Source organism: Salvelinus namaycush, chromosome 9 (genome assembly GCF_016432855.1).
Source record: "Salvelinus namaycush isolate Seneca chromosome 9, SaNama_1.0, whole genome shotgun sequence".
NCBI lineage: Eukaryota > Metazoa > Chordata > Actinopteri > Salmoniformes > Salmonidae > Salvelinus > Salvelinus namaycush.
In genome coordinates, this window is record NC_052315.1 from 18,088,120 (window position 1) to 18,103,675 (window position 15,556).

At 45.5% G+C, this 15,556-nt stretch overlaps 1 protein-coding gene across 1 annotated transcript in view; it reads left to right on the plus strand.

Moving 5' to 3' along the window:
• Window positions 1-15,556, plus strand: part of fbn2b (fibrillin 2b) — an 88,575-nt gene that overhangs the window by 47,449 nt on the left and 25,570 nt on the right. Inside the window, exons 10-27 of the mRNA XM_039000341.1 lie at window positions 414-668; window positions 4,518-4,661; window positions 4,893-5,012; window positions 5,207-5,332; window positions 5,684-5,806; window positions 5,948-6,223; window positions 6,494-6,547; window positions 6,797-6,922; window positions 7,199-7,324; window positions 7,777-7,896; window positions 10,654-10,791; window positions 10,870-10,920; window positions 11,108-11,233; window positions 11,779-12,006; window positions 12,378-12,503; window positions 14,455-14,583; window positions 14,767-14,892; window positions 15,400-15,525. Of these exons, the coding sequence (XP_038856269.1) occupies window positions 414-668; window positions 4,518-4,661; window positions 4,893-5,012; window positions 5,207-5,332; window positions 5,684-5,806; window positions 5,948-6,223; window positions 6,494-6,547; window positions 6,797-6,922; window positions 7,199-7,324; window positions 7,777-7,896; window positions 10,654-10,791; window positions 10,870-10,920; window positions 11,108-11,233; window positions 11,779-12,006; window positions 12,378-12,503; window positions 14,455-14,583; window positions 14,767-14,892; window positions 15,400-15,525 (2,520 nt within the window). The remainder of the gene's footprint in view (window positions 1-413; window positions 669-4,517; window positions 4,662-4,892; window positions 5,013-5,206; window positions 5,333-5,683; window positions 5,807-5,947; window positions 6,224-6,493; window positions 6,548-6,796; window positions 6,923-7,198; window positions 7,325-7,776; window positions 7,897-10,653; window positions 10,792-10,869; window positions 10,921-11,107; window positions 11,234-11,778; window positions 12,007-12,377; window positions 12,504-14,454; window positions 14,584-14,766; window positions 14,893-15,399; window positions 15,526-15,556) is intronic.

The following is a 15,556-nucleotide window of genomic DNA, read 5'->3' on the forward strand; positions in this document are numbered from 1 at the left end:
TGAGTGCCAAGCTGTACACACACACACACACACACACACACACACACACACACACACACACACACACACACACACACACACACACACACACACACACACACACACACACACACACACACACACACACACACACACACACAGCCTTCATTCCCACCACTCATTATGGTGGGAGGCCTGCCTTTGGCTATTTCCTCTGGGGTTCACCCAGTGTGTGTGTGTGTGTTCATACATCCCATTTTTCCAGCCATAATCATGTCCAGGCATTGTTCCAGTGTGTGACTTTATGCAACCACTGACCCATATGTACAGTATACCATGAAAATAAGTCAAACTGACCCAAACCATGACAAAACATGCATGTCATTTTCATTGAAGATAACCAATATGAACCCTTTCTATCCTCTTCCTCATAGATGAGTACAGAAGGCTCTGCATCGAGGGGGTGCCCCATGGAACAGGTAACGGAGGTTTCCCCCACGGAGTCTTCCCCAATGGGGGCGGCTACCCCAACGGCGGCGGCAACAGTCACGGTTACAGCTACGGCTACAAACTCAACCCCAATGGGCCTAACGGAAACGGTCACTATGGCAACGGAGGAGGAATCGGAGGAGGGGGACAGGGAGGAGGAGGCAATGGTTTTGGAGGAAACGGCGGCGGGCGTAATATCGGTGAGTTGGTTCGGCCACGACAAGTGTCCATAGGGTAGTGTTGCATTATTAGCCTGTGGTTTTAAGTTTTGTAACAGAGATATTAGAGTGTTTAAAACCTCTTAAGGATCCGCCCCTTTAAAAAAAAAATGTTGCCTAAAATGACATACCCAAATCTAACTGCCTGTAGCTCAGGACCTGAAGCAAGGATATGCATATTCTTGATACCATTTGAAAGGAAACAAGTTTGTGGAAATGTGAAATTAATGTAGGAGAATATAACACATTAGATCTGGTAAAAGATAATACAAAGATAAAAACATGCGTTTTTTTGTAATTTCTTTGTACCATCATATTTGAAATGCAAGAGAAAGGCCAAAATATATTATTCAAACCCAGGCCCAATTTAGACTTTGGCCACTAGTTGCAGCAGTGTATGTGCAAAGTTTTAGACTGATCCAATGAACCATTGCATATATGTTCAAAATGTTGTATCAAGACTGCCCAAATGTGCCTAATTGGTTTATTCATACATTTTCAAGTTCATAATTGTGCACTCTCCTCAAACAATAGCATGGTATTCTTTCACTGTAATAGCTATTGTAAATTGGACAGTGCAGTTAGATTAACAAGAATTTAAGCTTTCTGCCCCTATTAGATATGTCTATGTCCTGGGAAATTATTTTGTTTCTTACAACCTCATGCTAATCACATTAGCCTACGTTAGCTCAACCATCCCGTGGGGGAGGATTTATCAACACACTATAGTTTTGGCAAGTCGGTTAGGACATCTACTTTGTGCATGTGCATGTACTTTTTCCAACAATTGTTTACGGACAGATTATTTCACTTATAATTCACTCTATCACAATTCCAGTGGATCAGAAGTTTACATACACTAAGTTGACTGTGCCTTTAAACAGCTTGGGAAATTCTAGAAAATTATGTCATGGCTTTAGAAGCTTCTGATAGGCTAATGGACATCATTTGAGTCAATTGGAGATGTAACTGTGGATGTATTTCAAGGCCTACCTTCAAACTCAGTGCCTCTTTGCTTGACATCATGGGAAAATCAAAATAAATCAGCCAAGACCTCAGAAAATTGTAGACCCCCACAAGTCTGGTTCATCCTTGGGAGCAATTTCCAAATGCCTGAACGTACCGCGTTCATCTGTACAAACAATAGTACGCAAGTATAAACACCATGGAACCATACAGCCATCATACTGCTCAGGAAGGAGACGCGTTGTGAGATGAACGTACTTTGGTGCGAAAAGTGCAAGTCAATCCCAGAACAACAGCAAAGGACCTTGTGAAGATGCTGGAGGAAACAGGTACAAAAGTATCTATATCCACAGTAAAACGAGTCCTATATCGACATAACCTGAAAGGCCGCTCAGCAAGGAAGAAGCCATTGATCCCAAAACCGCCATTTAAAAAAGCCAGACTACGGTTTGTAACTGCACATGGGGACAAAGATCGTACTTTTTGGAGAAATGTCCTCTGGTGTGATGAAACAAAAATGGATCTGTTTGGCCATAATGACCATCGTTATGTTTGGAGGAACATCCCAACCGTGAAGCATGGGGGGACTGGAGGGACTGGTGCACTTCACAAAATAGATGGCATCATGAGGCAGGAAAATTATGTGGATATATTGAAGCAACATCTCAAGACATCAGTCAGGAGGTTAAAGCTTGGTCGAAAATGGGTCTTCCAAATGGACAATGACACCAAGCATACTTCCAAAGTTGTAGCAAAATGGCTTAAGGACAACAAAGTCAAGGTATTGGAGTGGCCATCACAAAGCCCTGACCTCAATCCTATAGAAAATTTGTGTGCAGAACTGAAAAAGTGTGTGCGAGGAAAGAGGCCTACAAACCTGACTCAGTTACACCAGCTCTGTCAGGAGGAATGGGCCAAAATTCACCCAATTTATTGTGGGAAGCTTGTGGAAGGCTACCCGAAACATTTGACCCAAGTTAAACAATTTAATGGCAATGCTACCAAATACTAATTGAGTGTATGTAAACTTCTGACCCACTGGGAATGTAATGAAAGAAATAAAAGCTGAAATATGTCATTCTCTCTACTATTATTCTGACGTTTAACATTCTTAAAATAAAGTGGTGATCCTAACTGACCAAAGATAGGGAATTTTTACTAGGATTAAATGCCTTGTATACAGGGTCAGTTCCAATAGCATATGTACAATGTGCAGGGATACTGGAGATAAAGAGGTATATATGTATAGGGGTAAGGTGACTAGGTATCAGGATGTATACTACATGACCAAAAGTATGTAGACACCTGCTCGTCGAACATCTCATTCCAAAATCATGGGCATTAATATGGAGTTGGTGCCCTCTTTTGCTGCTATAACAGCCTTAACTTTTCTGGGAAGGCTTTCCACTAGATGTTGGAACATTGCTGCGGGGAGTTGCTTCCATTCAGCCACAAGAGCATTAGTGAGATCGGGCACTGATGTTGAGCGATTAGGCCTGGCTTGCCATCGGTGTTCCAATTCATCCAAAAGGTGTTCGTTGAGGTTGAGATCAGGGCTCTGAGCAGGCCAGTCAAGTTCTTCCACACCGATCTCGACAAACCATTTCTGCATGGACCTCACTTTGTGCATGGGGGCATTGTCATGCTGAAACAGAAAAGGGCCTTCCCCAAACTGTTGCTACAAAGTTGGATGCATGGAATCGTCTATAATGTCATTGTATGCTGTAGCGTGAAGATTTTCCTTCACTGGAACTAAGGGCCCTAGCCCGAACCATGAAAAACAACTTCAGAACATTATTCCTCCTCCACCAAACTTTACAGTTGGCACTATGCATTCGGGGAGGTAGCGTTCTCCTGGCATCTGCCAAACCCAGATTTGTCCGTCGGACTGCCAGATGGTGAAGCTTGATTCATCACTCCAGAGAACGTCTTTCCACTGCTCCAGAGTCCAATGGCGGCGAGCTTTACACCACTCCAGCCGACATTTGGCATTGCTCATGGTGATCTTAGGCTTGTGTGCGGCTGCTCGGCCATGGAAACCCATTTCATGAAGCTCCCAACGAACAGTTCTTATGCTGACGTTGCTTCCAGAGGCAGTTTGGAACTCGGTAGTGAGTGTTGCAACCAAGGACAGACTATTTTTACTCGCTTCAGTCCCGTTCTGTTAGCTTGTGTGGCCTACCACTTTGCGGCTACGACGTTGTTCCTCCTAGATGTTTCCACTTCACAGTAACAGCACTTACAGTTGACCGGGGTAGCTCTAGCAAGGCAGAAAATTGACGAACTGACTTGTTGGAAAGGTGGCATCCTATGACGATGCCACGTTGAAAGTCACTGAGCTCTTCAGTAAGGCCATTCTACTGCCAATGTTTGTCTATGGAGATTGCATGGCTGTGTGCTTGATTTGGCTGAAATAGCCGATTCCACTAATTTGAAGGGGTGTTATGTGTGTGTGAGCAAATTGTGTGTGTGTGTGTGTGTGTGTGTGTGTGTGTGTGTGTGTGTGTGTGTGTGTGTGTGTGTGTGTGTGTGTGTGTGTGTGTGTGTGTGTGTGTGTATAGAGTCTTGTGAGTGTGTGTGTAGAGTCTTGTGAGTGTGCATAGAGTCAGCACAAACATACAACTGTCAATGCAGATAGTCCATGTAGCCATTTTGTTAGCTATTTAGCCGTCTTATGGTTTGGGGATAGAAGCTGTTCAGGAGCCTGTTGGTGTCAGACTTGTTGCTCCAGTACCGCTTGCCATGTGGAAGCAGAGAGAATAGTCTATGGCTTTTCATCAACTTTTCTTCACTGTGTTTTAATAAATAATAAACATTGTGTGATAATGTATTGTATTGTAATGTGATTGTGTTGTGTATCCTCAGTCCCTGTGTCAGTCAATGAGACCGTTGACGTGTGTAAACATTTCACCAACCTGTGTTTGAACGGCCGCTGTATCCCCACCCCGACCAGCTACCGCTGTGAATGTAACATGGGCTACAGGCAGGACGTACGCGGGGAGTGTATTGGTAAGCACACTGCAGTCATTACAGTTAGGAAAATTATATACACTACTGCCATCTTCTGACCACACAGAACTTCTCTGGTAGATGTAAAACTCAAGGTAGCCTTACACAATAGCATTCATTCGTTAACCTTTTTTTAACACGTATGGGAGTGTTCAGATTTGTAATTGGAGCATCCTGGGTTGCACTGATAAATGTATATTTCTTCATTGCCTCCTCTCCTCCCTCCTTCAGATGTGGATGAGTGCGTCAGCAACCCTTGTGTCAACGGAGACTGTGTCAACACACCTGGATCGTACCACTGCAAGTGTCATGAAGGCTACCAGGGCACCCCCACCAAACAGGCCTGCATTGGTATGTTCCAATCACTCACCAGAACAACTACAGATCATGATAATTTTGTATTGGATGGACAGACTGGGTACGTTGGCCCACTGACTGACTCTGCTTGTAACAACACCACAAGGTGTCCAGAACAGAAACAGACTGGTACCTAACCTGGCTAACAGTCAAACTAAGCCTCAACTCCCCCCTCCCTCCCTCCCCAGATATTGATGAGTGCATCGTGAACGGAGTGATGTGTCGTAACGGACGTTGTGTCAACACTGACGGAAGCTTCCAGTGCATTTGCAACGCTGGCTTTGAGCTCACTCCTGATGGAAAGAACTGCATAGGTGAGCTACACACATACCTTACTCTCTAACAGCATGGACTACACCTAGAGGCCTGTTACATGGTAATTACATACTGTATGTCACTAGGTTACGCTCATTTGTTTGTGACAGAAAGCCTACGTGACAGAAAGCCTACGTGGCAGAAAGATTACGTGGCAGAAAGCCTACATGGCAGAAAGCCTACGTGGCAGAAAGATTACGTGGCAGAAAGCCTACGTGGCAGAAAGATTACGTGGCAGAAAGCCTACGTGGCAGAAAGCCTACGTGGCAGAAAGCCTACGTGACAGAAAGCCTACGTGGCAGAAAGCCTACGTGGCAGAAAGCCTAATTCACCTCCATTTGTTCAACCAGATCATGATGAGTGTGCCACCACCAACATGTGTCTCAATGGAATGTGTATCAACGAGGATGGTAGCTTCAAGTGTATCTGCAAACCTGGCTTCGCCCTGGCACCTAACGGACGTTACTGCACAGGTACGTCATCTGATATAATTTCTGGACGTGCATCCTCTCTAAAGGTTTCTTTGTATCGAAATTTGATTGATTCCATGACTGTATTGCAGCCATGTGGGACAAGTACCATCATCATATCTCTCCCCTTCTCTCCTCCCTCAGACATTGATGAGTGCCAGACACCAGGCATCTGTATGAATGGACGATGTATCAATTCTGAGGGCTCCTTTCGCTGTGAGTGCCCACCAGGCCTGGCCATCGACGTGGACGGGAGAGTGTGTGTCGACACACACATGCGTACCACCTGCTACGGTGCCATCAAGATGGGCACGTGCTCGCGTCCCTTCCCTGGCGCCGTCACTAAGTCTGAGTGCTGCTGTGCCAGTCCTGAACACGGCTTCGGAGAGCCCTGCCAACCCTGCCCTGCCCGCAACTCAGGTGACCGACTAACCCCAACCACACCAGCAAACATCATTGGTTTACATGTGCTGTCATTCACATCCTGTTAGCCTGGAATCCAAGCTTATATGCTCTGTTTCAGTATTGTTTCACAATATTGTTCATATCAGTTCAGATTCTAGACTAAGATCCTGTAGAACTCTTCCAAATACTGCAGAAGTGATTGTTAGAATTATAATGTCAATTGTGATTTTTAGTTACACTGGAGATATTAGCAGGTGACTTACAGGGGTTTGTCTTGGCTTTCAGCTGAGTTCCAGGCGGTGTGCAGCAGTGGGATTGGCATTACTGCTGACGGCAGAGGTGAGTCATGTGACTGGTGCTGTTTAATGTTAGGTCTCTGTGGTTTGGAGCTTGCCCTGCAATCACTGCTAGTTATTCTGGCATTTAACAGGCCTCCCCTCAAACATTCCAATGCATCCCTCAGAAAGGTGTGAATTTCACTCCGAATTTCAAATCAAAGAGAGAAAAAATGAACAGTGAAGAAAAGGAATCTGGACGTTGGCGAGAGCTTAAAGCTAAGGCTGTGGTTTGTGGTGGGTGTCTCCTCAGACATCAACGAGTGTGCCTTGGACCCTGACATCTGTCAGAACGGCATGTGTGAGAACCTGAGAGGGAGCTACCGCTGCATCTGTAACATTGGCTACGAGTCCGACTCCAGCGGCAAGAACTGCGTGGGTGAGTCCAGTCTTCCTGTATTCAATGTCTGGTGGAAAAAGCAGCAACCCAAATGAAAGTTTATCAGACCTTAAAAGTGATCTAAAGTCAAACTGAGTCCCATATTCTTCACAGCATCTGCTGTACTTTCGTGGTCTTGACTTTGACGTATGAACAAAGTTTGTTTTTCAGGGTGAACCATCTTCTAAATGTCAAACACTGAGGTTGATTGTTTTGGTTGGTTTGTGTTACATGTGATAAGTCAACCCTGTTGTCCTCTTATCCTCAACCTACCAGACATCAATGAGTGCCTAGTGAACCGTCTGCTGTGTGATAACGGGCTGTGTAGAAACACCCCCGGCAGCTACTCCTGCTCCTGTCCCAAAGGCTTTGTCTTCAAACCTGACTCTGAGACCTGCGAAGGTGAACACTTCATACACACACCTCACATTTCTGGTTTCTGGTATTCCCCTTTCGTTTCATTGACTAAACGTTGTAGATGTGAAATCTGCTAGATGTACCTGCAACTGTTTAGCACATGAGAGATTGGAGTTAAATAGAACATCAGATATATGAACACGTTGGCTTACATCCTCTGTCCTGGTTTAAGTAAACACATGTCTGCCTATATCACAGGAGGTTGGTGGCACCTTCATTGGGGAGAAAAGGCTCATGGTAATGACAGGAGCGGAATAGGGGAATGGTATCAAATACATAAAACACATGGTTTTCAGGTGTTTGATGCCATTCCATTTGCTCCGTTCCGGACGTTATTATGAGCCGTCCTCCCCTCAGCAGCCTCCACTGGTCTATATGACCCATTTAACTGGCTATTCAATGCCTTACCTAACCCTGCTCTGATCCATGTGTTTCAGATATCAACGAGTGTGAGTCCAGCCCGTGTGTCAACGGAGTCTGCCGCAACATCGCCGGGTCCTTCAACTGCGAGTGTTCCCATGGCAGCAAGCTGGACCCCACCAACACCATCTGTGTGGGTAAGAGAACAAGGCATCTATCACAACTGCCCGACTCAATCTGACACAAATGAAAAACAACGGATTCCTGAGAGAAACTTCTGTCGGAGAATCACCATCAAGCAGACAGAGTGAAAAGTGGGATATGAGCCAAGGTTTCTAGCTTAGTAGGACCTTCTAGAAGGTGTATTCTAGTCTAAATAAACAAGTCAATGTCCGCTTTGGACATCTACAGATGGTAATCTGGGATGAATCATTAGAATAAACACCAACATGAGCCGGCCTTGTCAGTCTAATAGAGTCCTGTACTTTAGAATATAGAGCTGTTTTCTGTTCAAAGCAGAGTCATATATACTAGCGTTCAAAAGTTTGGGGTCACTTAGAAATGTCCTTGTTTTGAAAGAAAAGATCAACTTCAAAAGCTCAACGCTCAAAAACTCAGTCTCAACGTCAACAGGGAAGAGGTGACTCCAGGATGCTGGCCTTCGAGGCAGAGTTCCTCTGTCCAGTCTCAACGTCAACAGGGAAGAGGTGACTCCAGGATGCTGGCCTTCCAGGCAGAGTTCCTCTGTCCAGTCTCAACGTCAACAGGGAAGAGGTGACTCCAGGATGCTGGCCTTCCAGGCAGAGTTCCTCTGTCCAGTCTCAACGTCAACAGGGAAGAGGTGACTCCAGGATGCTGGCCTTCCAGGCAGAGTTCCTCTGTCCAGTCTCAACGTCAACAGGGAAGAGGTGACTCCAGGATGCTGGCCTTCCAGGCAGAGTTCCTCTGTCCAGTCTCAACGTCAACAGGGAAGAGGTGACTCCAGGATGCTGGCCTTCCAGGCAGAGTTTCTCTGTCCAGTCTCAACGTCAACAGGGAAGAGGTGACTCCAGGATGCTGGCCTTCCAGGCAGAGTTCCTCTGTCCAGTCTCAACGTCAACAGGGAAGAGGTGACTCCAGGATGCTGGCCTTCCAGGCAGAGTTCCTCTGTCCAGTCTCAACATCAACAGTGAAGAGGTGACTCCAGGATGCTGGCCTTCCAGGCAGAGTTCCTCTGTTCAGTCTCAACGTCAACAGGGAAGAGGTGACTCCAGGATGCTGGCCTTCCAGGCAGAGTTCCTCTGTCCAGTCTCAACGTCAACAGGGAAGAGGTGACTCCAGGATGCTGGCCTTCCAGGCAGAGTTCCTCTGTCCAGTCTCAACGTCAACAGGGAAGAGGTGACTCCAGGATGCTGGCCTTCCAGGCAGAGTTCCTCTGTCCAGTCTCAACGTCAACAGTGAAGAGGTGACTCCAGGATGCTGGCCTTCCAGGCAGAGTTCCTCTGTCCAGTCTCAACGTCAACAGTGAAGAGGTGACTCCAGGATGCTGGCCTTCCAGGCAGAGTTCCTCTGTCCAGTCTCAACGTCAACAGTGAAGAGGTGACTCCAGGATGCTGGCCTTCCAGGCAGAGTTCCTCTGTCCAGTCTCAACGTCAACAGGGAAGAGGTGACTCCAGGATGCTGGCCTTCCAGGCAGAGTTCCTCTGTCCAGTGTCTGTGTTCTTTTGCCTATCTTAATATTTTATTTTTATTAGCCAGTCTGAGATATGTCTTTTTCTTTGCAACTCTGCCTAGAAGGCCAGCATCCTTCATTGTTGACGTTTAACTGGTGTTTTGCGGGTACTATTTAATGAAGCTGCCAGTTAAGGACTTGTGAGACATCTGTTTCTCAAACTAGACACTCTAATGTCCTCTTGCTCAGTTGTGCACCGGGGCCTCCCACTCCTCTTTCTATTCTGGTTAGAGCTAGTTTGCGCTGTTCTGTGAAGGGAGTAGTACACAGCGCTGTACGAGATCTTCAGTTTCTTGGCAATTTCTTGCTTGGAATAGCCTTCATTTCTCAGAACAAGAATAGACTGACAAGTTTCAGAAGAAAGTTCTTTGTTTCTGGCCATTTTGAGCCTGTAATCGAACCCACAAATGCTGATGCTCCAGATACTCAACTAGTCTTAAGAAGGCCAGTTTTATTGCTTCTTTAATCAGAACAACAGTTTTCAGCTGTGCTAACATAATTGCGAAAGGGTTTTCTAATGATCAATTAGCCTTTTAAAATGACAAACTTGGATTAGCTAACACAACATGCCATTGGAACACAGGAGTGATGGTTGCCGATAATGGGCCTCTGTACGTCTATGTCGATATTCCATAAAAATTTACTACAATAGTAATTTACAACATTAACAATGTCTACACTGTATTTCTGATCAATTTGATGTCATTTTAATGCACAAAAAATGTGCTTTTCTTTCAAAAACAAGGACATTTCTAAGTGACCCCAAACTTTTGAACGGTAGTGTAATTAGTTCAAAGGCATGGCTCAGCGGCGAGAATGTAAATTGTGGTCTAGTTTTTGGGTGGGCCTGCGGTCTCAGGAGAACAAATGCACATCCCATTTGTTCTGACTGTGCTCTCAGTCCATTAGGACTGCCATAGCAAATTATTAAAGTCTATGATGCATTTGTCTCAGTTTGGGCTGAGGTAAGATGGCAGCTGTTGAAAGGGAAAGCTGTAGTTAGTTACTTACAACAGATGGTGCTGTTGTGCTTGGAATGATTGGAGTACTGTATACCTTTGATGGGCCTTTTCAGCAGGGTTCTCTTGAAGGCCTTCACTTGCTCACAATCTCTCTCTCTTTCTTCCCTCTCTCTCCCTCCTACCTCTCTCTCTCTCTCTCTCTCTCTCTCTCGCTTCCCTACCCCTCTCTCTCTCTCGCTCTCTCCCTCTCTTCTCTCTCCCCCCTCCTCTTCCTTCTACAGACAGCATGAAGGGAACGTGCTGGCTGAACATCCAAGATGGCCGCTGTGAGGTCAACATCAACGGTGCCACGCTCAAGTCCGAGTGCTGCTCTACACTGGGAGCTGCCTGGGGCAGTCCCTGTGAACGCTGCGAGATCGGTCAGTACAAACACAAACACACCTAATAAACGTAATGAAGTGTGAGGTGTGTACTGTAACTGCTGTCTCTCTCCACAGACACTGCCTGCTCTAGAGGGTTCGCTCGTATGAAGGGAGTCAACTGTGAAGGTAAGACACTAATCGACTCCTACACACACACACACACACAACACACACACACACACAGTCAACTGTGAAGGTAGCAGACCCTCTGCTTTCCTCCCTGTGGTATTCCATTCACCCTCCCTCCCACAGAAGATGATGAGCCAAAGAGCACAGTGAGTCTTGTAATATTGTCCCTATTTCCTCCCTGCAGACATCAATGAGTGTGAGGTGTTCCCTGGGGTGTGTACCAACGGGCGCTGTGTCAACACCCAGGGCTCCTTCCGCTGTGAGTGTGGCGAGGGGCTCACTCTGGACGGGAGTGGACGCACATGCGTGGGTAAGACACCACTGTCACCAACATCAACTCTGGCAGACACCATGCATTTTTATAATAACAGAAATCATGGCTATTTTGTATCTTTGCTGTTGACTTCACACATATGCTATATTTAAGCAATAAGGCATGAGGAGGTGCGGTATATGGCCAATATACCACGGCTAAGGGCTGTTCTTAAGCACGACGCAACATGAAGTGCCTGGATACAGCCCATAGCCGTGGTATATTAGTCATATACCACAAACCTCCGAGGTGCCTTATTGCTATTATAAACTGGTTACCAACGTAATTAGAGCAGTAAAAATAAATATTTTGTCATACCTGTGGTATACGGTCTGATATACCACGGCAGTCAGCCAATCAGCATTCAGTGCTCGAACCACCCAGGTTATAATACACTATAAAATATGAATGATAACCTACATGGGAGAAAAGACATCATACAAATTTGGTGAAAACAAATATTAGCATTGTTAGGATATTGTGGCATTAGCCGTAAAGTTCTGTATGTCTGACTGTTGTCCGTCCATCTGTCTGTCCCTCAGACGTGCGCAGCGAGCAGTGCTATATGAAGTGGCACGAGGATGAGTGTGGCGAGCCGCTGCCCGGTCGCTACCGCGTGGACATGTGCTGCTGCTCCGTGGGCTCGGCCTGGGGCATTGACTGTGAGGAGTGTCCCAAGGCGGGCACCCCGGAGTACAAGGCCATCTGCCCCAGAGGACCAGGCTTTGCCAACCGAGGAGACATCCTGACTGGCAGACCCTTCTACAAAGGTAGGTACTAACACTCATTATCTAGTCTTGGTAACACTTTAATTTGCGTTGTGATAATGTAGCATTCACAACATATTCATGAAGCCTTCATGAGTATCACATAAAGAGTCATAATCTTCTGAACACCAGTAGGTATGTTTCTTACGCTAACAGCTTCCGAGTAAAGTCCTACTGCTACACTGATGAGCTACACACAAAACAAGTACACCATTATGGCCTCACGCCAGCAGTTGCAAACCAACCACAGCATCTAATCTCGTTAACCACTAGGCATTTTTTTAGATTGTGTTGATAAAACAGAACGTACTAGATTCCATCTTGAATCCCAGCGCTAACCGTTGATGTTTGTCCGTTGTGTTGTCCCTCCATAGATGTAAATGAGTGTAAGGTGTTCAACGGCCTGTGCTCCCACGGAACCTGTCGCAACACCATCGGCAGCTTCAAGTGTCGCTGCAGCAGCGGCTTTGCCCTTACCATGGAGGAGAGGAACTGCACAGGTATGGAGAGAAGGGGAGAGAAAGAGAGAGAGAGAATGATAAGGGGGAGAGAGAGATAATTATGTTTATTCCATAAAAAAGCATTTTAAAATCTGTATGATTAAAGCAGAAATCTATATCTTTAGTAAGTATCCTTGTATATGAATTATAGTTGAAGTCGGAAGTTAACATAGACTTAGGTTGGAGTCATTAAAACTTGTTTTACAACCACTCCACAAATGTCTTGTTAACAAACTATAGTTTTGGCAAGTCGGTTAGGACATCTTCTTTGTGCATTTTTCCAACAATTGTTTACAGACAGATTATTTCACTTATAACTCACTGTATCACAATTCCAGTGGGTCAGAAGTTTACATACACTAAGTTGACTGTGCCTTTAAACAGCTTGGAAAATTCCAGAAAACAATGGCATGGCTGTATAAGCTTCTGATAGGCTAATAGACATAATTTGAGTCAATTGGAGGTGCACCTGTGGATGTATTTCAAGGCTTACCTTCAAACTCAGTGCCTCTTTGCTTGACATCATGGGAAAATCAAAAGAAATCAGCCAAGACCTCTGGTTCATCCTTGGGAGCAATTTCCAAACGCATGAAGTTACCACGTTCATCTGTACAAACAATAGTACGCAAGTATAAACACCATGGGACCACGCAGCCGTCATACCGCTCAGGAAGGAGACACGTTCTGTCTTCTAGAGATGAACGTACTTTGGTGCGAAAAGGTCAAATCAATCCCAGAACAGCAGCAAAGGACCTTGTGAAGATGCTGGAGGAAACCGGTACAAAATTATCTATATCCACAGTAAAACGAGTCCTATATCGACATAACCTGAAAGCCCGCTCAGCAAGGAAGAAGCCACTGCTCCAAAACCGCCATTAAAAAGCCAGACTACAGTTTGCAACTGCACATGGGGACAAAGATCGTACTTTTTGGAGAAATGTCCTCTGGTGTGATGAAACAAAAATAGAACTGTTTGGCCATAATGACCATCGTTATGTTTGGAGGAAAAAGGGGGAGGCTTGCAAGCCGAAGAACACCATCCCAACCGTGAAGCACGGGGGGACTGGAGGGACTGGTGCACTTCACAAAATAGATGGCGTCATGAGGAAGGAAAATTATGTGGATATATTGAAGCAACATCTCAAGACATCAGTCAGGAAGTTAAAGCTTGGTCGCAAATGGGTCTTCCAAATGGACAATGACACCAAGCATACTTCCAAAGTTGTAGCAAAAGGGCTTAAGGACAACAAAGTCAAGGTATTGGAGTGGCCATCACAAAGCCCTGACCTCAATCCTATAGAAAATTTGTCGGTAGAACGGAAAAAGCGTGTGCGAGCAAGGAGGCCTACAAACCTGACTCAGTTACACCAGCTCTGTCAGGAGGAATGGGCCAAAATTCACCAAACTTATTGTGGGAAGCTTGTGGAAGGCTACCTGAAACGTTTGACCCAAGTTAAACAATTTGAAGGCAATGCTACCAAATACTAATTGAGTGTATGTAAACTTCTGACCCACTGGGAATGTAATGAAATAAATAAAAGCTGAAATAAATCATTCTCTCTACTATTATTCTGACATTTCACATTCTTAAAATAAAGTGGTGATCCTAACTGACCAAAGACAGGGAATTTTTACTAGGATTAAATGTCAGAAATTGTGAAAAACTGAGTTTGAATATATTTGGCTAAGGTGTATGTACACTTCCAACTTCAACTGGGGCGGCAGGGTAGCCTAGTGGTTAGAGCGTTGGACTAGTAACCGAAAGGTTGCAAGTTCAAATCCCTGAGCTGACAAGGTACAAATCTGTTGTTCTGCTCTTGACCAGGCAGTTAACCCACTGTTCCTAGGCTGTCATTGAAAATAAGAATTTGTTCTTAACTGACTTGCCTGTCTCTCCTCCCTAATCTGTCTCTCCTCTGTCTCTACTCCCTCCTCTGTCTCTGTGTCTCAGATATTGATGAATGTCATATCTCTCTGGACCTGTGTGGCTACGGCACCTGCGTGAACACCCCTGGCAGCTTTGAGTGTGAATGCTTTGAGGGCTATGAAAGTGGCTTCATGATGATGAAGAACTGCATGGGTGAGTTATGCCCACAAACAGGCCCACACTGCTCTCTAGCTGACTGGAGAGTGGGAGAACTTACTCAGAGATCCTCTGTGCAAGTCATTTTTGACAGCTGACCTCATTGCACTCTGTCCCTCTATTGTCCTCCCTCTCTTCCTTCCCCCCTCTCTCTCACCTCTCTCTCTCTCTCCCCTGCAGATTTTGATGAGTGTGAGCGGAACCCTCTGCTGTGTCGAGGAGGCACCTGTCTGAACACAGAGGGGAGTTATGAGTGTGAATGTCCCCCCGGACACCAGCTTAGTCCCGATGGTTCCTCCTGCGAAGGTAGGTCATATATCCATCCACATTACACACACACACACACACACACACACACACACACACACACACACACACACACACACACACACCTAGAATATGAGACACTATACACCACAGTTTTCTTCTTTTTTTTTTTTCATCATCCCAAAGTCATCTGGAATGCATTTTTAAGTTAACCAGACATTAACCCCCTTTTTAAAATGTTTTTATTTATTTTACTGTTATTTTACCAGGTAAGTTGACTGAGAACATATTCTCATTTACAGCAACAACCTGGGGAATAGTTACAGGGGAGAGGAAGGGGATGAATGAGCCAACTGTAAACTGGGGATGATTAGGTGACTGTGATGGTATGAGGGACAGCTTGGGAATAGAGCCAGGACACCGGGGTTAACACCCCTACTCCATAAAAGTCATCTCAAGATATTCTACTACTTTCTATGTTGTCTACTGTGGAAGCTAGTTCCTTTGATTTAAGCTGACTGTCATGTCCTCTTTGTGTGTTTCCAGATGTGAACGAGTGCCAGCTGAGTGACAACCTGTGTAAGAACGGCCACTGTGTCAACATGGTGGGGAACTACCAGTGCTCCTGTGACACGGGCTACCAGGTTACACCAGACAGACAGGGCTGTGTGGGTGAGTGACCACTGACTGAGACATGTCATCA